This window comes from Rhinatrema bivittatum, chromosome 3 (assembly GCF_901001135.1).
Source record: "Rhinatrema bivittatum chromosome 3, aRhiBiv1.1, whole genome shotgun sequence".
NCBI classification, from domain to species: domain Eukaryota; kingdom Metazoa; phylum Chordata; class Amphibia; order Gymnophiona; family Rhinatrematidae; genus Rhinatrema; species Rhinatrema bivittatum.
The window spans coordinates 68,218,095-68,231,016 of NC_042617.1; the positions used below are offsets into that span (position 1 = coordinate 68,218,095).

Consider the following 12,922-nt stretch of genomic DNA (forward strand, 5'->3'; position numbering starts at 1 on the left):
AATAGGTATTGGTGCAGGGATTCCAAATCCCATTTGAATGGTTGATAGGAAGTCTGAGAAAGCTAGTGATAATTGAGTTATCGCTTTTTGTGTGTCATCCGGAATCTGAGGCTGTGTAGGTGCTGGAGAGGGTGGATTGGTTGGAATTGCAGCCATCAAAATATCTGAGTCTTTAGTATGTGGCTGACGTTTCTGTAAGATAACTGTTTCGCATAATTTGGTACGCTTTAGCAATGGTTCTTGTAACTGAGGTAAGGCCCGTTTCCTCTTCGATACAGACGATATGTCTGAAAACACCTTCTCTGAAGATTATGAAGAGTAAGATGACACTCCTAATCAAATTGTCCTGAGTCGACAGGTGAATCCGTCCCCGGGTTGCTCTGCCCTTGACGAGAGTAAACAGAACGTGGAGTGTTCTGTTCTAGGTTTAAGGGAAACAAGTTATCTCTTGATGTTGAAGGCTTTGGGGAATTTTGCAAGGTCTTTTGTCGATGAGACTGATGATGAGTCATTGGCACATGAGACAAGTGCTCTAGGGTGTAACTAGAGTGCTAAGAGTGGTGTAGTTGAAGTTGTTTGACTGGATGCTTCAACAGCATCGCTGTGTTTGCGGTGCTGACATATGCGTCGAAGGCTGTTTTTCTTTCTGTTTCGATGTGTGCGTCGGCATTTGCGTCGAGGTTTGCCCCGAGGAGTACGTCGACTGGTGTCCCGGTGCCTGCTTCGATGTTTGCGTCGGTAAGTGCGTCGAGCGATCTTCCACTCCATGCGTCAATCGACGCTTCGGAATTTTCCCTTGGAGCTTTGATATAGTAGACGCATGTCGATCCCGAACGTGCGTCGAGGGGTTCGATCTGGCACATTCGACACTTGTAGTCGATAGCTTCAAATGCTTCGATGCAGATGAGGAGTCAGCCAAGTCCCCTTTGTGATGCGTTGATGTTTTTAATGTGTCTCGGTGTTTTGATGAAACGTTTTGTTTCTCAGTGGTGTTTGGTTCCAGCGATGCAGCCCTTCGAATGGTCGGTGCATGCTTCAACCTCGGACCAGGGGAGGAGTGAGCTTCTGACGAGGTGGCACCGGAACCGGGTAGAGACATGCTTTTTAGTCTCTCAATTTTTGTCGCTCTCTGGCGCCTCGCTCGCGGTGACATTCGACCACAATCTATACATATTGTCTGGTCGTGATTCGGGCCTAAGCACTGATAGCAGGCCTCATGTCCATCAGTTATGGACATTATTTTCCCACAAGGGCATGGTTTAAAGCCGGATGGCTGCGGCATACCTGGTGTTGATGTTTGTGGGGCGAAGTGGAGAATTTCTCAGTAATTATTTTTTCTATTTTTTTTGACTGGTCTGAGGAGAGTCGTGGCTCCGCGTGCGTTTCCACTCGCGGAAAAGACAGACTGAGAAGCTGTTTTCTGCGCAGGAATGCTCGCGCAGTTGGACAGAGCAAAGCTCTGCATCAGCTTTGAGAAGCTCCACCTCCGATGCAAGACTGACAGTCCCAGAACAGCATGGCTAATTCAGCTCTGCTATCAACTTGGAAAACTGGCTTAAAGACAACTTCATAATAGCTTCCCATATGGCATCTAATGTAATATTTGGGGGTTTAGACAGGTGAAAAGGTAACATCTCATCATGCTGAACCCCTTCCAATGTTGAAAAAAACTGTTTGGTCTCCTTTTGACTAATGCATCACTGCCACAATCTGAGTCACAGAGCCAGAGTTCCTCCCGATAGTCAGTTCGTCCATCTGCCGTCAACTATATGATGTCAGTCGACTGCAACCAGAAAGACACTGTTCCCATTACTAGCTGCTTGAAACCTAGGAACATAGGAGGAACCTAGCACAACTCCAGTCTTGAACTGTCCCTGGTGAACCTTTGCCCAGCACACCATTCAACGAATGTCACGGAGCTCACAAGAGAATTAACGTGGCGAAGGAAACGTTTCTCTATGGGATCTGTTGGCGCTGACATTGCTTAAACGTATGGATACTCATAGGCCTTACCCTTCCCTCTTTACTATGAAAAACACTGAAGAAGAAGGACACAAAAGGTAATTTCTATAAGAGAAGAAAAAATCCTTCAGAGCTCACATCTCAGTGTGTGGCTATCCTGGAATCCCCCGTCTGGAATTGTTCTTCTTGTAGAAGAGTATGACAAACTTTTTCTGAAGTCAGCTAAGTTGCACACATCCAAACTTCAAGCCACTATCAGGTAATACAAAATTTCCAACCTTTGGTATCTGTGGCTTGTTTTTTTTCTCATTCACTCATCTTCTCTCCATTCTTTATTTTGTTTTCCCTCTCTGGTATCTTCATTAATTTTTCTTTGATTCTTTCCTCCAGAGTAGATTTTTTAATAAATATTTTCTCTTCCTTCAATCTTTCTGCTCTCTTCCTTTGATTCTCACCTCCTTTGTCCTGTTTTGCCTACTCTCCTTTCCCCATTCCTCCTCTCTTCTATTCTTCATCCCCTTCCTCTTCCATTATCTCCCAACATTCCTCCCCCTAAATCCATGATCCTTTTTTTCTCTCCGTCACAGGTCCTTTCACCCTTTCTGTCCAACTAATACTCTTCCTTCCCCCTATCAAGTGCTCCCCTCATTTCTTCATCTCCCTTGTCTCAATACCTGATTCGCCCTCTTATTGTTCTTTCCCTCTCAATCATTGTGCTCCTTATCTAGGGGGTCTCTTCTTTCTTCTTCCTCTCCCGCCCCTGAGCATGTTATCTCTCACTCAGTCCCCCATCCTCCCTCTCTTTGTCTATCCTCTTCTTCCTGCCCTGTCTCTTCCTGGGTTTTCCCTCTCTCCTCCTCTTTTGCATACCTGCCACCCATCATAAGCTTAGTCCCTTCTCCCCACTTCCCACCCCCCCAAGTCTATGGTATGCTCTATCCTGCCCCTCCTTACCCCCCTAAGAAGTCTAATACATCAGCGTCCTTTGCCCTTTCCCTCACGCATTTAATCCGTCTTCACCTCATTACCTTTCAGACATCCCCCTCCCAAGTATTCACCCCCTTCTATTCTCACTCCTTCAGCGTTTACCTCCCTTCCCTCCCCACAAAGGATTCTTGCCTGACTCTGGCTCCAGGTGAGTCCCTCCTCCCCTCTCAGCTGTAGCAGAGACAGCACACCAGAGAAGAACCCCTGTACTTCTGTTAGCAGGTGGAGATAGGAGGTAGGCAAGGGCTGCAACAGTGATTTTTCTTGAACGTCACTGCTGCAAGGTGGGCTCCCTGATCCTGCCTCTCCCCCCTCCTGTCCACCTCATGGTTGCTATGGGGACAGGAGGGAGGGGAAGAAGCAGGAAATTTCGGGCACGGTTCAATAGAGTCTGGGCATGGGCTCAGGGTGGGGGGTGGCAGCAGAGGATCCTGCTGAGGCTGTCAGAACTACTGCAGAGGAAGAACTTTCCCGAGGCACATATCAGTTGAGAGGCACTGCACTATGGCACTGGCTCAAGTAGAAAAGAGGTATGGGGACTGAACAATGGGGATACAAATGTTACCACCCCCACAATAGGTAAATCAGAATTACAACAATATTACTACAAGATGAAAAAAAAATGTTTGCTTCTTAGATTTAAGTTGGTTTACTATTTCGATTTATTGCCTGCCTTTTTGAATAAGAAATAATAGTAATACAAAAATGGCTGTGAATGGGCCGAAAAACACACATACCAGTTGTTTTTTTTTTGTTTTTTTTGTTTTTTTTTAACTCTTACCACTATAAATTTCCTTACCCTGCACTTCAACAGAGGAATAAAATATTTCCCCATTCTCCAAAACACACATCTCCCCCTCTTAAGTGCTTTCAAGTGCTGGCATGCATGCAAATGAGCAGGTGAAGTACCCTGAAATTTCCACATCTATTCTTGCTGCAGTCAGCAGCAACTGAGAATGGGCAAGGAAGGAGCCAAGGAATGTCATTCATTTTAATCAATATTCACAGGGATTAACCTGCAAAGGATAAAATGGCAACTCATCTACAGCCTGATTCACTAAGGCTTTTTTCTCATTCTGTATCTGTGGGAAAAAGCTTAGTAAAACCAAACTCCTAGAGAGAAGCAACTTAATTTGAAGGGCAATGTATCCAGAAGATATTAAGTTTTAGATATTCTGTGATGCTAAATGTGGGCACAGTTTCTGAATTATATATGGTCTAAGATGACATTTGTTATTTGCAGTTTCAAAAAAAACATGGGAACTCATTTTCAGTTTCATCCCAATGTCAGAATTAAAATGTTATTGTGATTGTTTAAATATGTAGACCTACCTTGTTCTTAGCTTGCAAACGTAAAGTGACACACTTTAATGTATTTGGTACATCTTGCTCCACGTTAATACAGAGGCTGCCATCCGTCAATGAGTATACACAGTCTGCAGGGGGCTGAACTGGAGAGGTGATCTGAAAGCACAAGGTACTGGAACTGTACTCAGGCTGGGTGTCCAGTTCAAATGCAGAGGCCCAGGCAGGAAGCTGACAAAATCAAAATTATTAGCCACTGATGTACGACTATCCTTTTATATCTACTTTCCTCAAATCTCTACTCATACTAAATGTGTTAAGGGATGCTCATGTAGATGCAGATTTTAATTATACTGTATTTATTTTAAAAAGTGTTATTTCCATTTTTTTCAACATTCAGAGCAGGATACATAAGAAACATAACATAATAAAACAAGCTGTAGGAAACATGCTCCTAACGGCAATGCTTCCACAGTTTGAAAATGTGTCTCTTTGTAGACTTTATTGTACACAATGATTATTTTTAACAACATTTCTTCTTTGCCTTCCCTATTCTGCTGCTCTTGGATAGGAATGTGCCAATGTAGGTGCTAGCTAAGTGGTGGTCAGTCACTTGAAATCCTTGCTTCCAGTGATTTCCTTTTAGCCAAGCACTGTGAAGAATAAAAACCCTTTTTTGGGAACATCTACATGCAAACTCAATATTTTTGTGCAGGAGATTCTGACTGCAACCAGAAGTGAAAAATATCAAGATTCATTCACTGAAGGCAGTAGGGTCCACCTTCGAGTACTGGACATCATTTACTACTACCTACATTCTAAAAACAATAATTATCAACATTCACAAAGCTTCACCAATTATAAAATTAAATATATTTTTTGCTAGATTTTGTTTTCTTTAAGAATATTTTTCCCCATGATTGGACTGTACAACATCACCTCTTACTTTTCCCTTCAAGCTGTGGAGGTATTACATTTATATTACAAATAAGTTCAACTTTAAAGACTATGGTCCGGTTTTTCATAAGGTTATGCGTGTAAATGGCCTTACGCGCACCGGGCCTATTTTAAAAAGGCCCGGCGGCGCGCGTAAAGCCCCAGGACACGTGTAATTTCCGGGGCTTTACAAAAGGGGCGGGGCATGGGTGGGGTGGGGCCAGAGGCTGGCAACACAACGGCCATTGCTGCTGTGTCGAGGGATCGTGTGCTGTCAGCCTGCTGGCAGGCGCAAAAGGTAGGATAAAACTTTTGAGGGTGGTTAGAGTAGGGCTGGGGGGGGGGTGAAGGTCAGGCTAGGGGGAAGGGAACGGAGGAAGGCAGCGCAGCTCAGCGCGCGCAAGTTGCACAATTGTGCACCCCCGTGCGTGCATCGACCCCGGATTTTATAACATGCGTGCGCCTGTTATAAAATCGGGCGTACATGTGCGCGCGCCGGGTAGCGTGCCACATGTAGGCCGCGCACGCATGTTATAAAATCTACCCCTATACTAGCAATCTGTTGGTACTTCCAAAATTTCTATTTACATTTCAGTATATAGGTACCTAAGAAAGAAAAAAATGGAAGGCCTTGAGCACAATACAGGGTAATATTTTAGGAAAAATGGAGCTGCATGATAAATAAAAAAAAAAAATCTCTTAACTTATTCCACCTAAGAATTTTAACTGTTAGAAACATAAATGGAAGCTACATGAAACTGCTGAAATCAATACATAGTCTGGAAGACCAAGGAGAAATCTCTGATAGAACTGCCTGAAAACTAGTCAGATCAATAAATCACTGCAAACAACTGACTATAAAGTTTGGTTGACAATGGAGTAGTTTGTCCGCAGTACCAAACTGCTTACAGAACACTGATATCTGTATAGGAGAGTTATCAGAAATTTGTTATGATCTTATAAAAGTCATCTAAAGCAAAGGTGGGCAAACAACGTCCCACTGGCCAAACCCGGCCAGACGACAGATTTTTTCCAGCCCTCCTCCTCCTCAGTTTTCCTCATTAAATCCGGCCCACTGGCATCTTGCAATGTCATCAACTATGGCCTGACAATGCAGGCCCTTGTTGAAAACTTCGACCTTCATGTCAACAGCCAAAGGTGACATCGGCAGCGCGGCTCCGCCAATTAAAAGAGAAACAGCAAGGCAGGAAGAGGAGGAGCATCACCCAGCTGCAATCAGCTGTGTGCTGACAGCCGAAACAGACAGCTCCATGCGGCTGCCATCCACTGGCGGCAAAGAGGAGAAAAGGCCCAAGGTGCGCTAGGGCACCTCAATCCCACCAGCGAAAATGAGAAGCATCAATAGGCTGCCGGTGGACCTCATCCCACCGATGGCAATGACAAGGAGGGGCCTGTCTCTCTGGCTCGCCCAGCAACACCCTTCTGCACCGCCTGGCAAACTGATCTCATCTGTAGTCTCTGCAGGCCTTGCAGTATCAAAAGCTCGCAAGGGCAGCACTTTCTTTGTGCTGATCTCACAATACATGAGATCAGCATGCAGAAACTGCCACACTTGCAAATTTTTTATACCAAGGGACATGCAGAGAGAAGCAATAGGAGGAAGGCCTTCTGAAGGGAGGATACATTACCCAAAGGCAGTGGAGAAGTAAGAGAGGGTCCGAGTGTGTGTGTGAGAGAGAGAGAGACAATGAATGGGTGCCTGTCTGGGGGTCTGTGTCTGTGAGAGAGAGAATAAATGGGTGCTTGCCTCTGAGGGTCCAGGTTGATGCGTGAGAGAAAGAATGGGAGCCTGACTGGAGGTGTGTGTGTGCAAGGGAATGAATGTGTGCCCGCCTGGGGGTCTCTTGTGTGTGTGTGTGAGAATGAATAGGTGCATGCCTGGGAGTGTGTGAGAATTAATGGGAGCTTGCTTTATTTGATGTATCTGTTTTGAAACATTTTATGGGTGTTTGGAAAATGTTTATTAATTTTTAACTATTTGATGTTATTCTATTTGTGAATTGTTTACTTAATTTTTTTTATTGGTATGTTGTTGCTTTGGTCCTCTCACTATGGGGTATAATTGCCACCGTAACACGGTGGCAATTATACCCCATAGTGAGAGGACCAAAGCAACAACATACCCCCCTCACTTGCAGAGCTCTAAGGGGGTTATCACAGGGACCCTGACCCTCAGTTCCAATTAGCACCAGTCATTTTTAAATAAAAGTTTGTCAACCCCTGATCTAAAGTATGCAAAACAAAACCTTGATATGCCTGAAACATTTTGGAACCAAGTGCTTTGGACTGCTGAAAAGAAAACTGAACTGTTTGATCACAACTACACAAGATACTGTAACCCCATTTTGTAACAATATTTTAGACAATTGAAATTGCTAGCTGGAAGCATTTAGAGATTTCTTTTATAGCCTTCCCCTGCTTTATAAGAGTGAATTACTGACATCTTCATTTTTGAATTTTTAAACAGTTGCTTAGAGGAGCCCATGGTTGTTGAAAGTAGACAAAACAATAATTATAGAAACATAGAAACATAGAAATGACGGCAGAAGAAGACCAAACGGCCCATCCGGTCTGCCCAGCAAGCTTCACACATTTTTTTCTCTCATACTTATCTGTTTCTCTTAGCTCTTGGTTCTATTTCCCTTCCACCCCCACCACTGAAATATCTAGCTTGATTAGTTAGGGGTAGTAGGGGTAGTAACCGCCGCAATAAGCAAGCTACACCCATGCTTATTTGTTTTACCCAGACTATGTTATACAGTCTTTATTGGTTGTTTTTCTTCTCCCCTGCTGTTGAAGCAGGGAGCTATGCTGGAAATGCGTGATGTATCAGTCTTCTCCCATGCCGTTGAAGCAGAGAGCCATGCTGGATATGCATCGAAAGTGAAGTATCAGACACATTTGGTTTGGGGTAGTAACCGCCGTAACAAGCCAGCTACGCCCCTCTTTGTGAGTGTAAATCCATTTTTCCACATTTCCTCTTGCTATTGAAGCTTAGAGCGATGTTGGAGTCACAGTAAGCATGTGTATGTTTATTGAATAAGGGTATTGTCTCCAGGCAGTAGCCGTCATTCTGGCGAGTCACCCACTCTTCATTGGCGGCCTCTTGACTTTATGGATCCACAGTGTTTATCCCACGCCCCTTTGAAGTCCTTCACAGTTCTGGTCTTCACCACATCCTCCGGAAGGGCATTCCAGGCGTCCACCACCCTCTCCGTGAAGAAATACTTCCTGACATTGGTCCTGAATCTTCCTCCCTGGAGCTTCAAATCGTGACCCCTGGTTCTGCTGATTTTTTTCCTACGGAACAGGTTTGTCGTTGTCTTTGGATCATTAAAACCTTAATTACTACCTGAGAGGTTAAAAGGGTCAGAGTATTAGTTCAACTGTGAAATTATCTTCACTTGACTAACTGAAGGCTTAATGAATCAATCAACAGGAAATGTGTCCAAACTTTTGCATATGCCATATTTGATGTTTTATTAGTTTCAATCTGTTAAAATCAGCAACTAGTAATTTTGCATTTCATATCATATTTAACGTTGTTCCACGTAGAGGTTGTGTCAGCTTCTATTCAGATTCTGTAAATCCAGGATAAGCCTCAGCTCCCTGACTTCTTGGGAATTAACATTATGGGGAATAGAATCCCTGGCCCCATTACCAAGGTGGAACAAGTTTTGCTGAAGGAAATATTTCCAGCTGTAACTGACCAGACTGGGAGGGCTCTCTGTTGGATCAGAGGACAACAAGAAAACTGTAGTGATAGCCATCTCCACTATTCTCAGGACCCACTTGCCCCTGGTGATGCAGATCCATTCCGGAAGGAAGGACTTGACCTTTTCCTGTGCAGGAAGGGAGGAGACAGGACTTTCAGATATCAAAAAGTAGTCCTAGATGCAGGTGAAGACTACTGCTGGGCTTTTAGCTTTTTCCTCAGCCGTTCCATAGCATGTAGATGCTGTGGTATAGTGGGAGGAGCTTAGTGTTGCTGAAAAAGACCAAAGGGTGCTTGTAGCAGAAGTACTGACATGTGGCAGGACCAAACTGACCTCCTGCTACTGTAGACAGCAACTGCAGATTATTATTATTTGTGATTGACTACCATTCACTAAGTACATGATCATAGCGGTTAACAACCAAAAAAACCCAGAAAAGTAATATATCTCAAAAAATAATTCAATAAAAATAGGCATTTAAAATTGCAAAATAAACATTAAAAAAAAACAAGAAAAAAGAAAGAAAAAAGAAACACACACCACCAGATACTTTCAAAACTAAACAATTCTCATATACTTGGGAAAACATTCATGGAATTTCAGGTAGTTTTTCTCTTTCCTGTAAGTGGAATACTATTCTTAATGCAGATGCAACATAACTAAAAGCTTTTTGTGGAGTATGCTCAAGTCTAATTTTAACTGAAGTTCCTGCTGAGCAGAATTTAAAAGTGGTGGCTGATAGGGAATTAAAAGATTAACAAAATATAAAGAGTGGTCTGATAATCCTTAATCAGTGCCACCATCCTCTGCTTCTTTTCCCCAGACAAGATACTTCAGCCAGGAGGTTGTGAACATCTTCTTGAAGCCTATGCGCTTGTAACCATTTGAACCTCCTGTTGCTTATAGAGATTGTTGAAGTCCTTGTTGTTGTGTCAAAGGCCTCATATGTGGAGTGGATGAGATGCTTTCCACATTCTTTCACACCCCTCTGAAATTCTGCTTATCCAAGATCAGTCATTTCTTTCAGAGGCTTCAGCTTTTGCACACACTCATGGAAATATTGCACCTTAAACTGATGGCCCGCATTCTGAGCACTAAACATATATCCTTGGAAGGATATACATTTCCAACACCTTTGGATCTTTCCCTGGAAGCATCTTGAGACCAGTTCACCTGTTTTAGTGCTGACTGAGTGGTGTGGAAGCTGGACAACAATGGCTGGATCCTGTATTTCAAGTCAATCTTACAGGCAATTGGTAGGCACTGTCTATTAGAAAACGAGAATAACTGAGATCATCCAGAGAAGTATGTTGTGGCAAGTCTAGAAGGGGATCTGAAGGAATTCCTGTGGTGTCCTACTCACATGACTATTGCAGGTCACTCAAAGATTCCTGATGAGCATTAAGGAATCAAAGGAGGTGACTTTGGAAGGTCTGAGGGGGAGAAGACCAGTAGGAATAACGAATGAGCTGATTCCACTCTTTTTTCCTCTGTCTCATGAGGGGACTCCCTCGGGGGAGGAGAATCAGCCAAGGCAGGAAGAGGATTTTCTCCCATAGCCAGCAAACCTTGAGAGGAGGCTCTGTCTGGAAAAGATGTTCAAACTTGTTCAGAATTCAAATAGAACTCAACTAAAGACCTTTAGTTCCCCTTGTAACTAGTATGTAAACAGTCAGGTGAAGTGGTCCAATGCTAGTTATGTGTCCAAACTTGAAAGAGATGTTAGTAGATATGGAGGTCTTTTGACATTTGAATTTTAAGTGAATGCTATCAGATAAATTGACGCTATTTGATAACAACTCCTAGAGGAAGACACTTGTATGAAACAAAGGTCTATAGTTGGAGTAACATACAGTTCTATTTGAGTTCTGAAGAGTTAAGAATTATGAAGAACATTAGGGGTCAATTTTAATAAGGTCCACATGCTCATCCATGTGGGAGCGGTTCCTGGTACGCGCACATAGATGTGCCGATTTTATAACATACGTTTCCCACACACACATGCGTACCGGATTTTAATGTCCGTGTGCGCATGTGTAGGTGGGTGGCCTCCTCCGTGCATGGGGGGGGGGGGGAAATTTTAGAAAAACACACACAGCAATGCGATCGGGCCTTTGCCCAGTACCCTAATCCTATCCTTCCTCCCTCTTCCCCTCTCCTCCCCGACCCCTAACATGGTAACATGGAATAGACTTAGTTTTTGGGTACTTGCCAGGTTCTTATGGCCTGGATTGGCCACTGTTGGAAACAGGATGCTGGGCTTGATGGACCCTTGGTCTGACCCAGCATGGCATTTTCTTATGTTCTTACCCCAGCTATCCTCAGTTTTTTTGTTTTATACTTATTGCTCCTCCAGAGCAGAAGTAAACTCCGGTGCGTGCTTCCCCGGGACAGCGTCTAATGGCGCTGTCCTGGCCTGCCTCTTTCTTCAGGCTTGGCACTTCTGCACTTATCGGGGGTTACGCACATGGCTGGGCCCTTTCTAAAATGCGTTCAGCGTATGCAGCCCTCAGCCATGCGCGTAACCTCTGTTATTTGGGTGTGTGGGCCTTTTAAAATTGACTTGTTAGTGTCTTGGATTTTGCTTGACTGATCATCTGCCGATTTGGAATTATATTTAAGTAGAGTGATAAGGAAGGACTTGTTGCACTAAACATATGAAGGAATATATAATCTGGAGACATATCAGAACAAAATATGTATCATGTGAAATTTGACCGGATGTTGTTTGTTACACATTATGAATAAACAGATTCAACATAATTGAAAGCTTACTTTTTTCCAAGAGCCTTTTTTTTAAGCCTTTAAATGTTTTCATTTTATATAATTTATTTTATAGTTGAATGCAACTGCAGTTCATAATGTCCAGTTTTATATGCTAAGTGTTTGTATGTTTTGACTTCCTGCTATGTAGTTTTATGTAATCCACCTACCGTGGTTGATCCAATGTAGGTGAAATATAAGAAATTGTGTGCATGTGTGTGTATATAATACAAGAAAAACACAAAAATAACTTAAAACAAAACATATATTTTATATAAATCAAACCAAGCCAATCCTCATAAGAATAAAAAAAAATGTAAAAAATTCCTCAATCAAAGATGAAAAAGCCAGTTTATAAGTCACTGTTTCTGCCACCAGCAATGAGATTCACTATTTGTATATGCCATACAGCTTTACATAAGCTTTTTAATCATCACTGGCATAAAAAACATTCTTGAAATAATCAAGTGAAATTTCTTTAAAAAAAAAAAAAAAAAAGAGTAATCTATGTCCGTGCCAAGACAGAAAGCACTTTTCACCTAAAGAAGATGGCATCTCTGACTTCAGAACTTAGGCCAAAGGAAGATGTCACCAACTTGTGAGGTAACGCCTTATCTTATTGGGTAGTTAGTTACAGATAAATGCACTGTTTGCCACAGGCTATTTCACAGTATCTAGTACAGCAAGGTACCTGCATAATAATAATAAATTGTGCTATTCTCGGAATTTTCTCCATCATTTATTACCTCTAAGCACACTTCCTGTCTTATGTTTTAAAAGCAGAGGAACTGGCGAGTATGGAGGCAAATCATAAGGAATTGCAATACCTTGTCATCTCTCTGTAAAGAATTACTGGTAAAATAGCACTTTGGCACCACACTTATTCATGATCTCTTCATTATTCATTGTTAATACAGTAGCTATGGTGGCATTTGTATGATTTGTTACAGAGTAATTGTGCAGACTATAGCTTTCTCTAAAAAATTACTGGTAAGGGAAGCAGCTGCAATTTTTTTTTTGTTTCCCTGCTGTGCATTTGATCTCTTTTGCAACTATTTGGCCGCTTGCAGAATGGTCAGGTCTAGACTGTACTGTCTATGGAGGCTGCTGGTAAGGAGTGTCATGACACTATTATTGATTTATTCATTGTTCGTAGTCCATATAGAAGCTACGGTGTAATCTGTGCAACTTTTTTTCAATAGCAATCAAGTAATGCCTCACTTATTCAGAAT

The 12,922-nt window shown here is 42.7% G+C and overlaps 1 protein-coding gene across 3 annotated transcripts in view; it reads right to left on the reverse strand.

Moving 5' to 3' along the window:
- Positions 1–12,922, reverse strand: part of PREPL (prolyl endopeptidase like) — a 125,527-nt gene that overhangs the window by 54,905 nt on the left and 57,700 nt on the right. For 2 of the 3 annotated variants that reach the window (XM_029593341.1, XM_029593339.1), the window contains exon 8: positions 4,282–4,485. In XM_029593341.1, the coding sequence (XP_029449201.1) occupies positions 4,282–4,485 (204 nt within the window). The remainder of the gene's footprint in view (positions 1–4,281; positions 4,486–12,922) is intronic. The other variant, XM_029593340.1, reaches the window with a different exon arrangement.